The 15,365-nt window shown below is 46.8% G+C and overlaps 1 protein-coding gene across 1 annotated transcript; it reads left to right on the top strand.

The window, feature by feature from the left end:
• Positions 1–13,448: 13,448 nt before the first annotated feature.
• LOC143901214 (protein dachsous-like) lies at positions 13,449–15,146 on the top strand. The gene has a single exon (XM_077413309.1). It carries the CDS (start codon positions 13,449–13,451, stop codon positions 15,144–15,146), a length of 1,698 nt encoding a protein of 565 aa, XP_077269435.1.
• Positions 15,147–15,365: the final 219 nt, after the last annotated feature.

The raw sequence follows: 15,365 nt of genomic DNA, 5'->3' as shown, positions 1-15,365 counted from the left end.
TACAATTATACCATATTATAGAGCAAAAATTCAGTTCCATCTATTTCTGGAATTGCTGAACGATGATTTTTAACAGAGATAAACGATCAAAATCTAAATACCTATTTTTTCTCCATTTCTCGATAACTTGATAAGAAAAAATTGAAATTAAAATCTAAAAAAAAAAAGGGAAACTAGGCTTTGACATGAAAAGGTCAAGAAACTTTTTAGGTCCTTTTTGTACACGTAACACGCCCACAAAGTGACAAGCTTATTTCGTCGAGTTAGTAATTTTCTGTGTTATGTTAAAATTACCATAATTGAAGAAAGTGAAAAACAGCTGTGACCTTTCGAAAGTAGAGATTTCAAGCTTCAAAATTTTTCTGTTAGATTTGGATTCCCATTTTTTAAAACAAAGTTACAGCTGTTTAAAATTTGCTCATTTTTTAGACAATTTTTCTTGATCTCTTAAATACGTATTTGTGTATATGTAGTTACTAGACTTACGCGAATAAGCAATCTCGCTTCAATAAGTATACGAACGGTTCGGCCTTGTTCGCGCTCGTTCATTTTTGGATTCGACTTCACGTTAAATACTCGAATGACAAATTCGATTCGGATCGTCCTCTCTCTTTCTCGGAATAGAAAGGTCGCGTCCCAATCGCAAGATCGAACTTTTGTAGCTGGTAAGACCCGTCTGAATCGTAGACACACGTACATTACGCGCACATTAAACTAGCGAACGCCCGCGGTGCGAGACGCAACCAATCGCGCCGGAGGCAGTATCAAGTTGTTTCTCTCGCGCTGCAACGACGCGCCGCGGCTATAAATATGACACCCATCACATGAAATACACCGAGGGGGGAAGCAATTAATAGCTAATCTAAACGATGGAGCAATTTCATTCACATATTTTATTATTACTCGGATCAGAAATAATCGATCGCCATTGTCGCGGTGTGAAAAATATTGCCTCGCGACACGGTTGCCGCGTGTATATGCCGGGTTACGCGCGCGTGCGTGGGACGACGAGCGTAGAAAAAATGAAGAGGAGAGAAAGCGCTTGGCGAAGATGAAAAAGTTGCACGCGGATCCAACGTGAAGACAGATGCTTTTTTGCTATCTGTTAGTTTCATCGCGAATATACAATATAGGTATGCACAAAACTCAGCGTTTTACCTAATATTTTTTGAAATCATTTAGTTAAAAGACGTCGACAGTCTTTTGACTAAAACAGTAAATAAAAAAAAACGCGTACTTAATTGCTTGATAGTCCGCCTAAAATGATTTATTCGTCATGAGGATGTCGTTAAGTTCATCACGGTAATATTGTGGTTTCAGAGAGATCAGATTCATATCTCTATAGGATATGCTGCTGATGCAGCACTGGAAGACGTTCTGAAAGCGGGAAAAATCGTTGCACGGATTCTCGTCTATCGGTATATCGCATTCCGAGGGATGTGCCCGGACGCGGTCGGGTCGGACCTGCAATTCTATCGTGTCGTCCACGTGTGTGGAATCGCTCACGGGCTCTGAAGAGTTGCCTGTGCGTGCGCTATGCCTCTGTAACTCAATTACCGCGCATTGTGTTCGTGCCTGTGGGTATACCACGGCGCACGCGGCGCACACGATTTACCGTGTGCACGACGGCGACGACGACGACGGCGGCGGCGGCGGCGCAGCGACGGTAACGCGAAGGTGCCGCGCAACTTGCCCACAGTATGGATCAAGGCCATAACTCCTGCGTGCGCGGAGTAAAGTGGTTGATATCAAGTATTCAGAGTCCCACAGCCAGACCTCCTTTGTCGTTGATTGAACGTGGCGTCCCTAGAATTTCAGCGCTTACTTACATACGACCCGAGAAAACGTGAGCATAGCGAAGATAGACCGTATCGAATTCGGTAAGTTCGTTAAATTGTGAAACAATTGTACGATCATGTTTTTTTTCTTGTCGAAGATAATTGATTTAAAATATCTAGTAGGAAAAAGCATCATGCAACTAAACCAGAGAACAGGCCTCATTTTCTTTTTTTTCATAAATGGTCACCTGGGGTTTTACACTCCAATTAAAAAGTCATTGTTATTAATAAAAGTCATTGTTATTTAGGTACATATTGCATATTTTTTTATTGTTCTATAATTTAATAGTATTTGAGGATAATATGTATAGATTTACTTCAAATAAAAAAAAACCAAATGATAGTATTTAAAAAATAAAAGAAGCACACATTTTAAACGGCTTATTACGACAGTATTAAAAAAAAAACGAAGATATTAATTAATAAAACGCTTTTATATGGGTTTTTGATGAAATTGCATATTTAAAAGTTCGTAAAAAAATAGTTATTAGAAAAAAAAAGAAAATTATTATATCATATTTATTTTATATAGTAATCTAAAATGATAAGGCTATTTACGCTATCATATAAAATCATGTATACTGTGTTTGCTCGTCCAGAATTATTAAAAACGATTTATTTTTATGATATTTGTTTATTATATTATATATATAAATATAAATTACATAAAGTATTTTTACATAAAAATAAATATTTATATTAAAACTTGATTCTTCCTAAAATCTGTTACATATTAATCGGATTGAAATATAATTAATTTATCGAAAATATCATATTTTTTATTAACAAAAATATGTTTCGCATTCGATAAATTTACAACAATTATTTTATTACTTGTTACTTTTTTCTAAGTTTTTACACATATGTTTTCATTAAATTTTGTTATTTTTTCTATTTTATGTTAACTGTTATAACATTATTATTTATTTATTTATTGTAAACATATAGGTTTTCATAACTTTATTCAAATACTGTTATTTCGAATTTATAATACAAAACTTTTACTATACTTACTATTAATTTTTGTAACGTAAACAGTCACTTGATTCCTATACCCCAGCAAGTTTTAATAGGTACTATGAAGGTACAGGTCCTAAATTTTTCCTATTATATGGATTAGGTTAGGTTTAGAACTTTTAAGTGAAAGGTATAGATATGGATTCTTGATCAATAAAACAATTACTGTGACATGAGCTTCACTTTTTCGACACTGCTGGGCCTTGCTCGCCACACTCCGGTCCAGTGGACGGCTGTTTTTCGTTTTCTAGTTTTCACATAATAACATAATTTTCTAATTTGCTTATAATAAGTTTAGTTTAAACTCGAATTATTTTCTTGGCCTAATATTATTATAAACATCTTATTCAAATTCTGTATTTTTAATTCCTTTACGTTACGAGATTAAAAATATTAATTAGAATGAAAATGACAATGCGACAAAGTCGAGCGGTCCGGAGTGTAGTTAAGGACTTGAAAAAATAAGTGATTACTTATTAGCTAAGGTTAAATCACTCTAGATGTCCATTCTGGGGTTAAAAGTTTTCGGTTTCGTGAGATTTATATCTTAATCGTCTGCAAGTCATTACGATGGAAAGCTTCCTGAAGAGACGATCTTGCGATATATCGGAGATAGATTGAACCAGGACGCGGGAGAGACAACGGTCGGATCATTCAGGCGTGCCTTATCTGTAGACCAAACCCGCGTACAAGGGCCGTAGGATTCCCGGACCAGTTTCGTGAGAAGGCAGTATCGATACCTTCGTCCTAAGAAGAAAGCTCCTAATTATCGATATAACGCGCGCGCGCGCGTGTGTGTGTGTGTGTGTGTGTGTGTGTGTGTGTGTCGCGGTGCCTAATACTCCGGCTACGTGTTGGATCGAGCTCTATCTTTTCCTACACTCTCACAAGAACAGGATCCCGCGCGTTCCTTCGGATCTAAATTATTCCGTTCCCGTACCTTTTTCACGAAGACAAACGCGGACACGAGGTAAATTAAAATCGTCCGCATTGTTTGTCGCAGATAGGACGCGAGAGATGCTGTAATTGAGACCTAATAGATCCGAAAGTAACAATGCGATGAGAATCACCGATGATGAACGACGACGATCAACGACCGTCGTTTTTCAACAATTCCGCGACGGCTGTAAACGTTCGCATGTCGATACATGCGTAAGAGCGTGTACGTTGCATGGTTTGCGTGGTACGACTAGCTCGGCTAAATTATTTATTTTCGTTCGAGACGAGCTGTGACTTATAGGCGGCAAGTTCCCAATCAGTGTAGAACACGTAACGTGCAAAACGTCTTTCCTCTCTTTCCCTGGTAAACCGGTCGGTCCTACGCAAAGTAGCTGCGCTCCGGAGAGTCGTTTTATATTCCCTCCGCGACTTTCATTTAGATCTTTATCGATCAACTTTCACGGTGTGCACTCCGCGCATTGCACTTCGTTACTTTGCTTCCGACCTCTGCGGACTTTCGCGCGAATACAATATCTTGAACTCGTACGTTATAAATTCGCTTTTCACTCCGTTACATCCACGTTAGATCCACCGTTACGGAGCTTTCACAAATTACAATAAATATCAATCGATCCCTAACGAACGAATGATAGCGATGTGTCATTAAATGTGGCCCCCGAGTACGACTTTTTAATCGACAATAAGAGATTTCGAGCGCGTTGGAATTGGAAAGCCGGGGAGAAATAATATTATGTAAAGAACGAATGAGATAGCAAAATGCTAACTCGCGAACGCGTGCAATGTATTCTTATGGCACTTAGGCGTCGTGCGCAATGACAATTATTGTCCATTATTCGCGTGAATAAGCATTCTTGTAAAGTCACGCTTTTTTACGCTAATGTACTTTTTTCAAGACGCGCCCATATTTTCTTGCGAAATCCATTCAACGGAAGTAAAAATTACCAATTAAGTCTCTCGGCATTGCCGAGTGTACACTTTTGCAGTTGCAGGCTTTCAAAGCAATTTGTCTTCAATTATCGAGAGACACGCTCTCGGGACGGAGACGGGCGAAAAAATATCGAGAAGTGTTTCGTTTTGGCAAAGTGCTCGGGGATCTTTTACTCCCCGGCTCGCCAATTCTCAGAGGTCGCACACGACTCCTAGGGGTTTCGTGCCCTTCTCCTCACTCTTCCCTTCGTCGCGCCCCGCGGGAATCCTGCCGTTGCATTTGCAATCTCATTGGAACACTTTAAGGACCTCCTTTCGCGGTACCAAAATGGCGCCGCTAAGGACGAGGATGGAAAAAGATCGCGGCACGAAAAGAGGGTGCTCTTGCTTTTTATAGGGTCCGTGTCATTGGCGGCCATGGCGGAGTTCCTACAAGTTCATATCGGATATCCGCGCCTCGAGAGAGGAGAGTCCGCGAGTCGCTCGAAAGGACAACGAGAACGAGGACGCCGTAGAGGCACCTACGATCGCTCGCCTTATTAAGCGGATTAAGCCCCTTATCTCCCACTCCTTTCGCCCTGTCCGTCTCTCTCTCTCTCTCTCTCTCTCTCTCTCTCTCTCTCTCTCTCTCTCTCTCTCTCTCTCTCTCTCTCTCTCTCTCTCTCTCGCTCTATCGCACTGTGCAGCACTTAAAATCATGGCTGCACGTAACCGTCTACTGATTATATGGATTCGGCGATGATTTCTGATGATGCCCCCGACCCCCGAAATGGTAAAATAATACAGTGTCGTGTCCTAGCCCCGGACCCTTTGGGTTCTGTGGGCCGGTTCGTTAGCGGGGCCTTGGCGCGAGGCACCCTGTCATTATGCGGCTGGTCCCCATCATCCCCCCACCAGTACTCAATTTTCGGTGCCCCTCCACAGCGCGCGAGCTCGACAAATCCCCCTGGCACCACCGCCGCCGCCGCCCTAGCTCTTTTCTTTTTCTGCCGTACGTGCGCGCGCGGTCTCTTCGCTCACCGGGGGCCCGGGCCCGGTCGTCCACGGTGCTACTATTCTACGCCGTCGCTCCGCGACATCGTCGCCTGTTTGTTTACGCTGCGGGTCGCGTGAAACGTCGTCGTGAGAAAGTATCCGCGCGCACTCTCTGCCGCACGACGCGCGTTACATGTCCACGGTTGTTAACTCTTTTCAGGACGAAATAGAAAGAGCTTCTGTAGAGAAATATGTCATAAAACGCGAAAAAATTGCATTTGTGACGTCCGCAAATGCTCTTATTCATCTCTTTGACCGTAGTATCTTTGTGAAATGGACTACCTTGTATTTCATGACGCCGTTTGCCATGTCAAATTACGGGAACACTTATATACTTGCCTCTTCATAGTGGGGTATTTATTTAACCCTTTGTCGTATAGTGTGTCCTTATATGGGAACATCTATTTCTTCGCAGTTTTTTTTATGCAACGTATTTCATAATTGGTTTGTGTAACATATTTAGCATCGTTATGTTTCTAAAACTTGTATGTGTACATGAATAACATAAATATTTAATTATTTTTCCGTTTTTTGTTTTTTTATCCTATTACTGATAATTTATAAATTCATCTATCACTTCTAAAATAAAATTTCATTACAATCGAAATTTAAACTTTTCAAGATACTCTTGTAAGAATTTTTAAAAATTATTTATGCATATTTACGGCATATATTTATATTTGAAACTCTTGAGAATTATTCTAAGAGATTTTTTCGTTAAAAAGTAGCAAAAATTTCATCAATATCGGATCTGCCATTTTGTATTTATATACATTTTAATTGCAGATTTAAAATCAGAAGCTTAAAAAAACTCTTACGTATAAAATTTTATACGTAAATAACCATTATAGTTAACTTTTTTTCAATTTTGCTGCCATATTATTGAATCTGCCATTTTTATTAATTTCGATTTTAAATTTGCAATTAAAAAACCCCAAAAATCCTCATATACTAAAATTCAGCAAAATATGTTCAACGGAAAAATTGTGCATCAAGGGGTTAACAAATATACACCGTAAACCATTTATCGAACAAAATAAAAAAAGCAGCGTGAAAATATATGCGACGTTTACTGACTTTAATTTTAAAAACAAATCAAAATGAAAAAGATAAATAAATATTGATGCACCTTCCATAATTTTTCAATCTCTCAATTTTAATTTGAAGAAACGAAGTTTTGGAGGAAGCCTGTTGGATGAAAGTAAGAAACGGTATAATTTTTTATCGTTGGGTTTTATCAAGTAGAATAAGGATGAATAAGAATAAAATAGCAGACACAATTAGCGTGTGACATAACGCACGATATATCGGGGAGTTTATGTTAGTATGGCCCCGACGTTCGTTTTCTCACCTCCAAATAGCATTTTTTACGAAATTTGAGCGAGCAGTCACGACCGGCGGACATTCGAAACTCGTAACTCGATCGCGCGCTGACTTCGCCTAGCAACGTTTTTCGTCGTGGCCTACGCTCGCAAAGCCACACACACACACACACACATCATTTCCCTATCCTCACGACTTTGTATAATTCGATTTCTTCAGCACTGAAGATAGATCTATTCGCGACCGAGTTGCAAAAAATAAGTTAAAGCGACCGCTTGCGACAAAGCCAGTGCGGGAGTCTCACTCTCGCGGATGCAGAATAGAGATTAAAAACGCCTAACGATATTCCTTAAACAGCCATTTACCGGTGCATCTATCTTACTTTCGAGAATAATGACACGACGGCTCGTTTTTGATCTTTCGAAATACTTATTCCGCGGCACAGTAGCGTTTGCTTGGGCGGCCGCCGACGTCGGCTGATTGGCTCCGCCGGAAGTGGATCGACAAAACCGCGGGGTTCCTATTCGTACGCGCTTGTAAAGGCGCGCGGTCGTACCAGTATCCTTGGGGTGCCACCGTCCTTGGGACGCCTCTTTGCGGGTGTAGGTGGTCCCCGCGAACGCGGCAATCATTTCGCTTAATGACGAGACCTCGGTCCTTTCCTTTCTTCGGTCTCAGATTATCGCGCGCAGTGGTTCTTCCCCCGGTATTCACGGGACCACTTGGGCTCCTTCCTCCTCTTTGCGTCCTCTCGCCCTTTGCCCCGCTACCACCTTTTCTCCCCGAACTCTGTAATTTTCCTCTAGCGACCGTGCCACCACGTCGCGCCGAAATTGGTGTACGGCGGAACGATTTCGTGGAAATATACGTCGTCGTCTAAAAAAGAGGGGAATCGGGCGCGACGGTGACGGTGGCACTTCCACTCCGCGACCTCAGAAGGGGGAAAAAGGAACGACGGGAAAGAAGAGAGAATTGGGCGAGAACGAAGACGAACAGAGCCGAAGGAGAACGACGAGAATTAGGAGAGGAAAGGTAATAAGTAGAGGAGAGCAGAAGAGATAGCGGGAGAGAGAGCGAGTCTCCCTTCGTTCCGGGAACAGTCGTATGATGAGGAATCGTACCGAACGGTCTCCGTCGCTTTCCTCTCGACGACGGCGACGGTGCGAGGTCCGCAGGTGCGCCAATCTCTCTCTCACCCGCGGTGCCGTACGTAGGTAGGGACGCCGAACAAGCGTGACAACACGCAACATTTCTTTCTATCATGCCAAAAATGATACACATTGGTCGCGCAGATGGAAGTCATTATTATTACAAAGAAGCGTTTTTGGTTTTTGCTGCCCGCCGTCTGTCGATGCAGGATACATAGACGCGCTGACGACTTACTGAGAAAAGCTCTCCTCCCCTTTCTCAAATCTCTTCGCGAGACGAGATTGCTGCGCACCGAAACTCGCGATGCGCACATTCCCACGTCATTAAAACCAACTATCGCCGATCCCGGCCATTTTTATGGAATTTGCGCGCGGCAGGCACGATGCGCGACGAGCGCATCCTGAAATCGCGCGTCATTTCCACGCGGACACACGGGGACTATGGGGAGCGGCTTCCGCGGGCGAGCGACTTGAATGACTTGATTTCCGGGAAATATCCAGCGCGCGCGCGTCGTCATGTTACGTGATGGCTAAAGTGCGCGCGGACACGTTCCTCCGCTCTTCTCCGCTTCCAGCACCTGCGAGAAAAGCCGGGCGGTGCACCCCGTGCGCCCGTTGGCCAAGCAAACAATACGGACGATGATGCGCCGTCCCGAGCGCATTGTCCGCCGCACCGCGCGGCGCGAGGTAGTAGTAGGCGGCGGATTTATCTACCTACTCGTAGAGTCAGGTAGAGTCAGGTAGAGACGAGAGAGAAAGAGAGGGAAAGAGAGAGATTCAGGGGTTCTCGACCCCCGGGACACGTCGCGTCGCCGCTCGGCGACCGACCGGCTGCCGCCGTCGCCGTCGCCGTCGCCGTCGGAAACCGTCTCTGATGGAAAGTAGGGGGATGTTCCTTTCGTTCTGGATTGATTTCGCGCGGCCGGCGGCATCGTGCGGTGATCTATCAAACGCCTATCATCTCGCGAAGTAACAAACCGGCGCGCCGCATCCTCCTCAAGCAACGGGTCTCTCGAAGCGGAGCGTATTGGCGGATAGTTGTAACGTGCGAATGAGATCCGATTTGCGACGGTTCCACGGTGATCGCCGATCGTTATCTCATCTCGTAATCCTCGTTAAACCTCTCATCTGCAAACATACTAACTTTTCGATCGCCACGCGCGCGTTTGCGTGCCCGGCGAATGCTATACAACCGCGAGGAGAGGAATGTCCCGCAATTGAGGAAACGCCGACAGTCTAATGTTAACCCGATACCTTGGGCTCCGTATTTTACGACAGTGCTTACACTTTTTTTACGCTACGGTGATTGCAGTTGTTAAGGATGTCCTATGACATTGATTGACAAAGATATTGGCACTTGGAGCGATCGAGTACTTATGATCTCCCGACAAGGAAGTGTTTATATCATATATCGTTGATATCTCTAATTCGCCTTATATAAAGACATTTAAAACAATAATATTGCAGATTATATATGTGAGAAATTTGTTACCGATGGGAATTGTCCGTCTGCATAAATTATTGCCAATCGATATGCGTGCATTATAATCTTTGTGAAATGGTTCGAAATACTATATTGTCCAATTACTAGAAATGTGCGAACTCTATATTCGAATAAGAATCGAACCGGGTGAGATTTGATTTGATTCGAATTCGAATTTCTATGATTCGAATTTGAACTCTTCAAAAGTCCAAATCTAGATAGTTCGAATATGAATCATATATAATTGTCAATTTTATAAAATCATATTTTCCGTTAATAAGCAAAATAGTATGTGATCATGTTAATAGTTGCATTCATTGAGTGCATTCAGTATTACAGCCGCTTGGAGCGACTAAGTAGCTAAAAAGTTTATTCCTAATTTTTTACATGCTCTGTGACTATCAAATTGTAAGTAAAAGTTTGAATATACGTAAGAAATAGTGAGCTATGAGTATTCATAATAAAATAAACTATATTATTTATGTTATTTGATTTAATTACGTACGTAATTGGGTAAAGAGTTATTGGATACTATATTAGAGTATTAATGTGCCCCGTGGGATCCAGCGGACCCCAGACCCTTTAGAATAAAATGTTTTCAAATGTTCTTGCCAAAAATGGAGCTCGTGCTCCCATTGATGACAGTTGAGTGCGCGACCTACCCGTTTGTACACTTAGCAGTACTCAGTTTACTTCAATTTTTATACTATGTTGAAATTGAAATTCCAACAATATAAGCATTTTATTCTCTTTTCTAAACCTTGAACAACATTGAAAAAAATTTTCGTAACTAAAGATAAAAAAAATCACGGAGTAAGGAGACATTTTTCATGCTGGGGTCTTTTAGACCCCGGCTCATGTCATTTACGAGATTCTTGAGAGGTGTGGCATTTATAAGGGTTAATACTTTATCTATATGATTTTTCGTCTAATAATTGCAGTTAAAGTATTTGATTAGTTTTACATTAATATTTAAATATGTTTTTGCCTTAAAAAGAATTTATAATCAATATCTATGATTTTTCCACATCAAAATATTCTCTTATTATCTACGTGTTAAAAGTCAATCTAATAATAATTATATTGTTAATTAAAAATTATATTTCAAGGATTTAACTCTACTTTATTCCATTCCGATGAAATTTTGTTAATACGATTTGATTCGATTTGACATTAAAAATACTTGATTCGCACATCTCTACTAATTACATATATCTTATTACATTTGTGCAATTAATACTAACTTTGATTTCCTAATCTTAACAGATTATCAAGAGACACGGTAGTGTCTCGCGCGAAGTACACGCGAAGCGAGACCGCACCGTGACTCTTTTCGGAATTAATATGACGCTGGAAATATATGTTTATAATAATTTTTTTTTACTTCTAATACATTGTAATTCGTAAACATCATATAGTCATAAAGGTACAAATTTACGATGTAAATCTGATTCGAAGCTTGTTCGTCGTACTGTAATACCCGTGGGAATTAATTTAGAATTTCTCTTTCGATTTAAATTCAGATTGCAACTTACTCTATTCATATTTATTAGACGCTATATAGCATTTTGAAAATGCGTTTTTATATCTTATAAGCATTCCTCTCACAATTCGTGTAACACGCATGTCTAAGAAACGGCACGTTCCCGTAGCCGCTTTTCCCGTCACGTCACGAATATCCAGGACCTTTGTGTCTCATCTAAAGGGTCTTGTGTCATTAGTCAATTCGTGCGATACATTGCCTATCGTTCGAGGCAATCTCTTTCGTGGAAAATGTTTGTGGAAAAACGTCCCTCGGGGCAAGCGTTTCTCAGGTCGCAAAATTCCAGGATCCTCACGATCTGCCGGGTTTGATTACCTTAGGCCGTTAGACAATCCGTGCGACGCATTCGGGTCTTTGCGTTTTGCGAGGGGCATAATATCCCTCCCGCAGGTCCGGCTCGCGTACAACATGCGTTTCTAGGAGACGGCACGTTTCCTACGTTGTCGCTTTTCCCCGTTTCGCGTCACGAAATTCCGGGACCTTTGGTACGAACTATATACGAAGAGGGTTCTCGGTACAGGAGGCTCGAGCTCGAAGGGCCGGGCGCGGAATGAGCGCCGACGGTAAGTCAGTTTTTCGCATACCGAGGCGCTCAGGTGGGTAGGTAGAGGTAGAGGAAGAAGCACGCGGCAGGGGCGGGGGGGGGGAAGGAGGAAGATGGAAGATGAGGAGGGAAAGGGACGAGAGCGAGAGGAGCGCGAAAGAGAGAAGGCCGAGAAGGAGAGAGGCGGCATGCGAGCAGGCAGGCAGGCAGGCAGGTAAGAGAGTTTGGTATGGTCTAGCTGCTTGCTGCCGCGCGAAGCGCGTTGAATGCCGGGGCCCGGTACCAGCGCCGAGCGGCGCGGCGCGGCTCCCCTCTCCAAGATGGCCGCCGCTGGTCGGGCCCAGCCGCCCAGCCGTGAGTCCCCCCGACCGAGCCAGGCGAGTACGTCGGGTTAGGGGAAGGGTAGGCCTCGCAGGTGCCGCCATGTCAGTGCATGCCTAACCTCGAAGCCGCGCGGAACGGACGTTGGGTCCCCGCGATTCGCGTACCTGTTACCTGTTGCGGATCTGTAGCTGCCGTTGAACCGGGGCCACGATCCCATCTCGTTCGGTTCGGGAGAGAACGGTGCGCGACCGAGGAGAGGGACTCCGACCCTTCGGGATCGAGAGGAGGCCGCGCGGAGACGTGCGGTCGGACGACGACCGGGGCGTCTCTCCTCCTCCGTGCACGCGGGGCTAGTCGCGCGTCTCGATACCGCGATACTCGGCGCGTCTCGCGTCGCGAGGTTGGGCAAGGGCGCGTCGTTTAATCCATCTACTTTGTGATTTCGCGCACACGTATCGACTGGTGTACGATTGACAGTTCGGAGTGTTCTTTCGACGATCGTCGTTCCACCTACTTTTCCGCTTTTCTCCCGGTTTCCTACCTCGATTCGTCAACGCGCGAACTGGTGGACGGACGTCTCGAAGCGGTTGACCAGCGAAAATGACAGCGGCAACGACCGGCCCGTGACGTCCTGGGACGAAACGCGCGATCGGAGATCGGATTCGCGAGGTGTCCGACGGGACGGGAACACGGCGGTCATGGTTGGGCCGGTTTATCGGGACGTGGATCTGACGCCGGGAATGCCCTACATCTCGCCGTCGATAGTCCGCTGAAGGAACCTGGCGGAGAAACCGGGAAAGGAGTCGCTCTTTCTAGGGAAAAGTGGAGCGTCGCGAATAATTCGGTTCCCGGACGCCGCTATGTCCTCGCTAAGGGTACCGAGACCGAGACGCGGTTCGCGCGGCCGCTGGTGCGAATTGACGACGCGGTGAGACAATTACGGCTACGGCGGTACTCGAAACACGAGAGTTCGCTTAAAGTGAAGGGAGGCTGGTACTTGGTATGTGTGAACGTAACGGTCGGTGGAAGTGAATCTTATCCGCGAGAGACCCGCTCACGGGTAAAACACAGTGATATTTGGTGGTTGCTCGTCGCGTTGGTGCTACAAGGTTAGGTTTATAAGTTGGGTGACGAGAGGATAGTGCCGGTGGAGAAGCGCGGCGAGAAGCGCGACGGGAAGGTGCACGAGGACTCGGGGTCGTCCCCCGCGACGCGATCGGCGGCCGCGCGGAGAATGGAAAGGAGATAATATCGCGAGTCGAGGAGGGCGAGGTGGGCGAGGTGGCGCGGTGTTGGAGGCCCCAGGATGTGGCGTCTGCTACTGTTCCTCGTCCTGGGAGCGACCCCCGCCCCGGGCGCGCTTCCCGAGCGCGTCAAGTACCTGGAGGTGTCCGAGAACGCGCGGCCGGGCACCCGGGTGGGTTTCATCGACATCGATAGTCCGCCGTATCTGATAGCGCTGGTGCCGGGCTCGCCGGTGGAGACCGACCTGATCGTCGAGCCGGCGACGGGCGAGATAAGGACGCGGGTGCCGCTGGACCGCGAGACCCGGCCGTCGTACAGCCTGGTCGCGCTGCCGAGCGTGCGGGTGGTTGTCACGGTGCTCGACGAGAACGATAACACGCCCACCTTCGCCGAGGCGCACGTGGACGTAGAGTTCCCGGAGAATTCGCCCCGCGACGTCAAGCGGCCCCTGCCGCCGGCCTACGATCCCGATCTCGGCCAGTACACGACGCAACGCTACGAGATCGCGTCCGGGAATCACGGCGACGCGTTCCGGCTGTCGCAGCAGCGCGGCCGCGACGGCGTTCTGTACCTGGACCTTCAGATCGCCGGCTCGCTCGACCGGGAGGCACGCTCCCGCTATCGTCTGGCGATCGAGGCGCTCGACGGCGGCACGCCGCCGCTCCGTTCCCGCCTCACCGTCAACGTCACCGTGCAGGACGTCAACGACAATCCGCCCGTCTTCAACCAGACGCGCTACGTCGCGAGCGTGCCGGAGAACGCGACCGTCGGCACGCCGGTGCTCGCGGTGAACGCGACCGACGCCGATGCCGGGGACAACGGCCGCATCGAGTACTCCGTCAATCGCCGGCAGTCCGATCGCGAGGAGATGTTCCGCGTCGATCTGGAGACCGGGATGGTCTACGTCAACAAAGCCCTCGACTTCGAGTCCAAGGAACGTCACGAGCTGGTGATCGTCGCCCGGGATCGCGGCGCCCAGCCGCTGGAAGCCAGCGCCTTTCTCTCCGTCCGCGTGACCGACGTCAACGACAATCAGCCGGCCATCACCGTCATCTTCCTGTCGGACGACGCGACCCCCAAGATCAGCGAGAGCGCGCAGCCCGGCGAGTTCGTCGCCCGGATATCCGTCAGCGATCCCGACTCCCGGACGGAATACTCTAACGCGACGGTCACCCTGACGGGCGGCGAGGGTCACTTCGGCCTGGCCACGCGGGACAACATCGTCTACCTCGTGGTGGTCGAGCGGCCGTTGGACCGCGAGGAGCAGCCCGTCTACGAGCTGTCGGTAGAGGCGACGGACGCCGGCACGCCTCCGTTGTGCGCCGTCCGCACCTTTCGGCTGCTCGTCACCGACGTCAACGACAACGCGCCCAAGTTCGAGCGCGACGCGTACGAGGCCCATCTCCTGGAGGTGTCCGAGCCCGGCGCGTCGGTGATACAGATGGTCGCGACCGATCTCGACGAGGGCGCCAACTCGGCGATCCGTTACTCCCTGGCGAACGCGACGTGGTTCGCGATCGACGAGACCACCGGCCTCGTCACCACGGTGACGCACGTGGACTGCGAGGCTGATCCGGCGCCGATCTTGGTGGTGTACGCGACCGATTCCGGACGTCCGCCCCTCAGCAGCAGCGCGACCGTGCGAATCACCATTCACGATTTCAACGACAACGAGCCGATCTTCGAGAAGCCGCTCTACAACGCCACCGTGCCGGAGGACATGCCCGTCGGAGACTGCTTCCTCAAGGTAGGATTGTGAAAAGCACTTTTCTCCCGTGTTGCGCGCCACGGAAATGTGAGAAAGCAGGGTAGACCCCTTTGAGTGGCGATCTTACTGGAGTAACGACGAGTAAGTTTTTGTTGACGGTTTCTTAAAAAAAAAAGTTGCCGATTGTTGCCGAAAGTTTCTTGAAGTTGTTTCTTTATCTTTCCGTTCGTTATGTTAGCATTGTTGCGCTCAAAGTGTGAGCGAACGCCG

This window comes from Temnothorax americanus, unplaced genomic scaffold (genome assembly GCF_048541705.1).
Source record: "Temnothorax americanus isolate GAGA-0224 unplaced genomic scaffold, ASM4854170v1 Scaffold32, whole genome shotgun sequence".
Classification (NCBI taxonomy): domain Eukaryota; kingdom Metazoa; phylum Arthropoda; class Insecta; order Hymenoptera; family Formicidae; genus Temnothorax; species Temnothorax americanus.
This window is presented reverse-complemented; position numbering and strand designations above follow the sequence as displayed.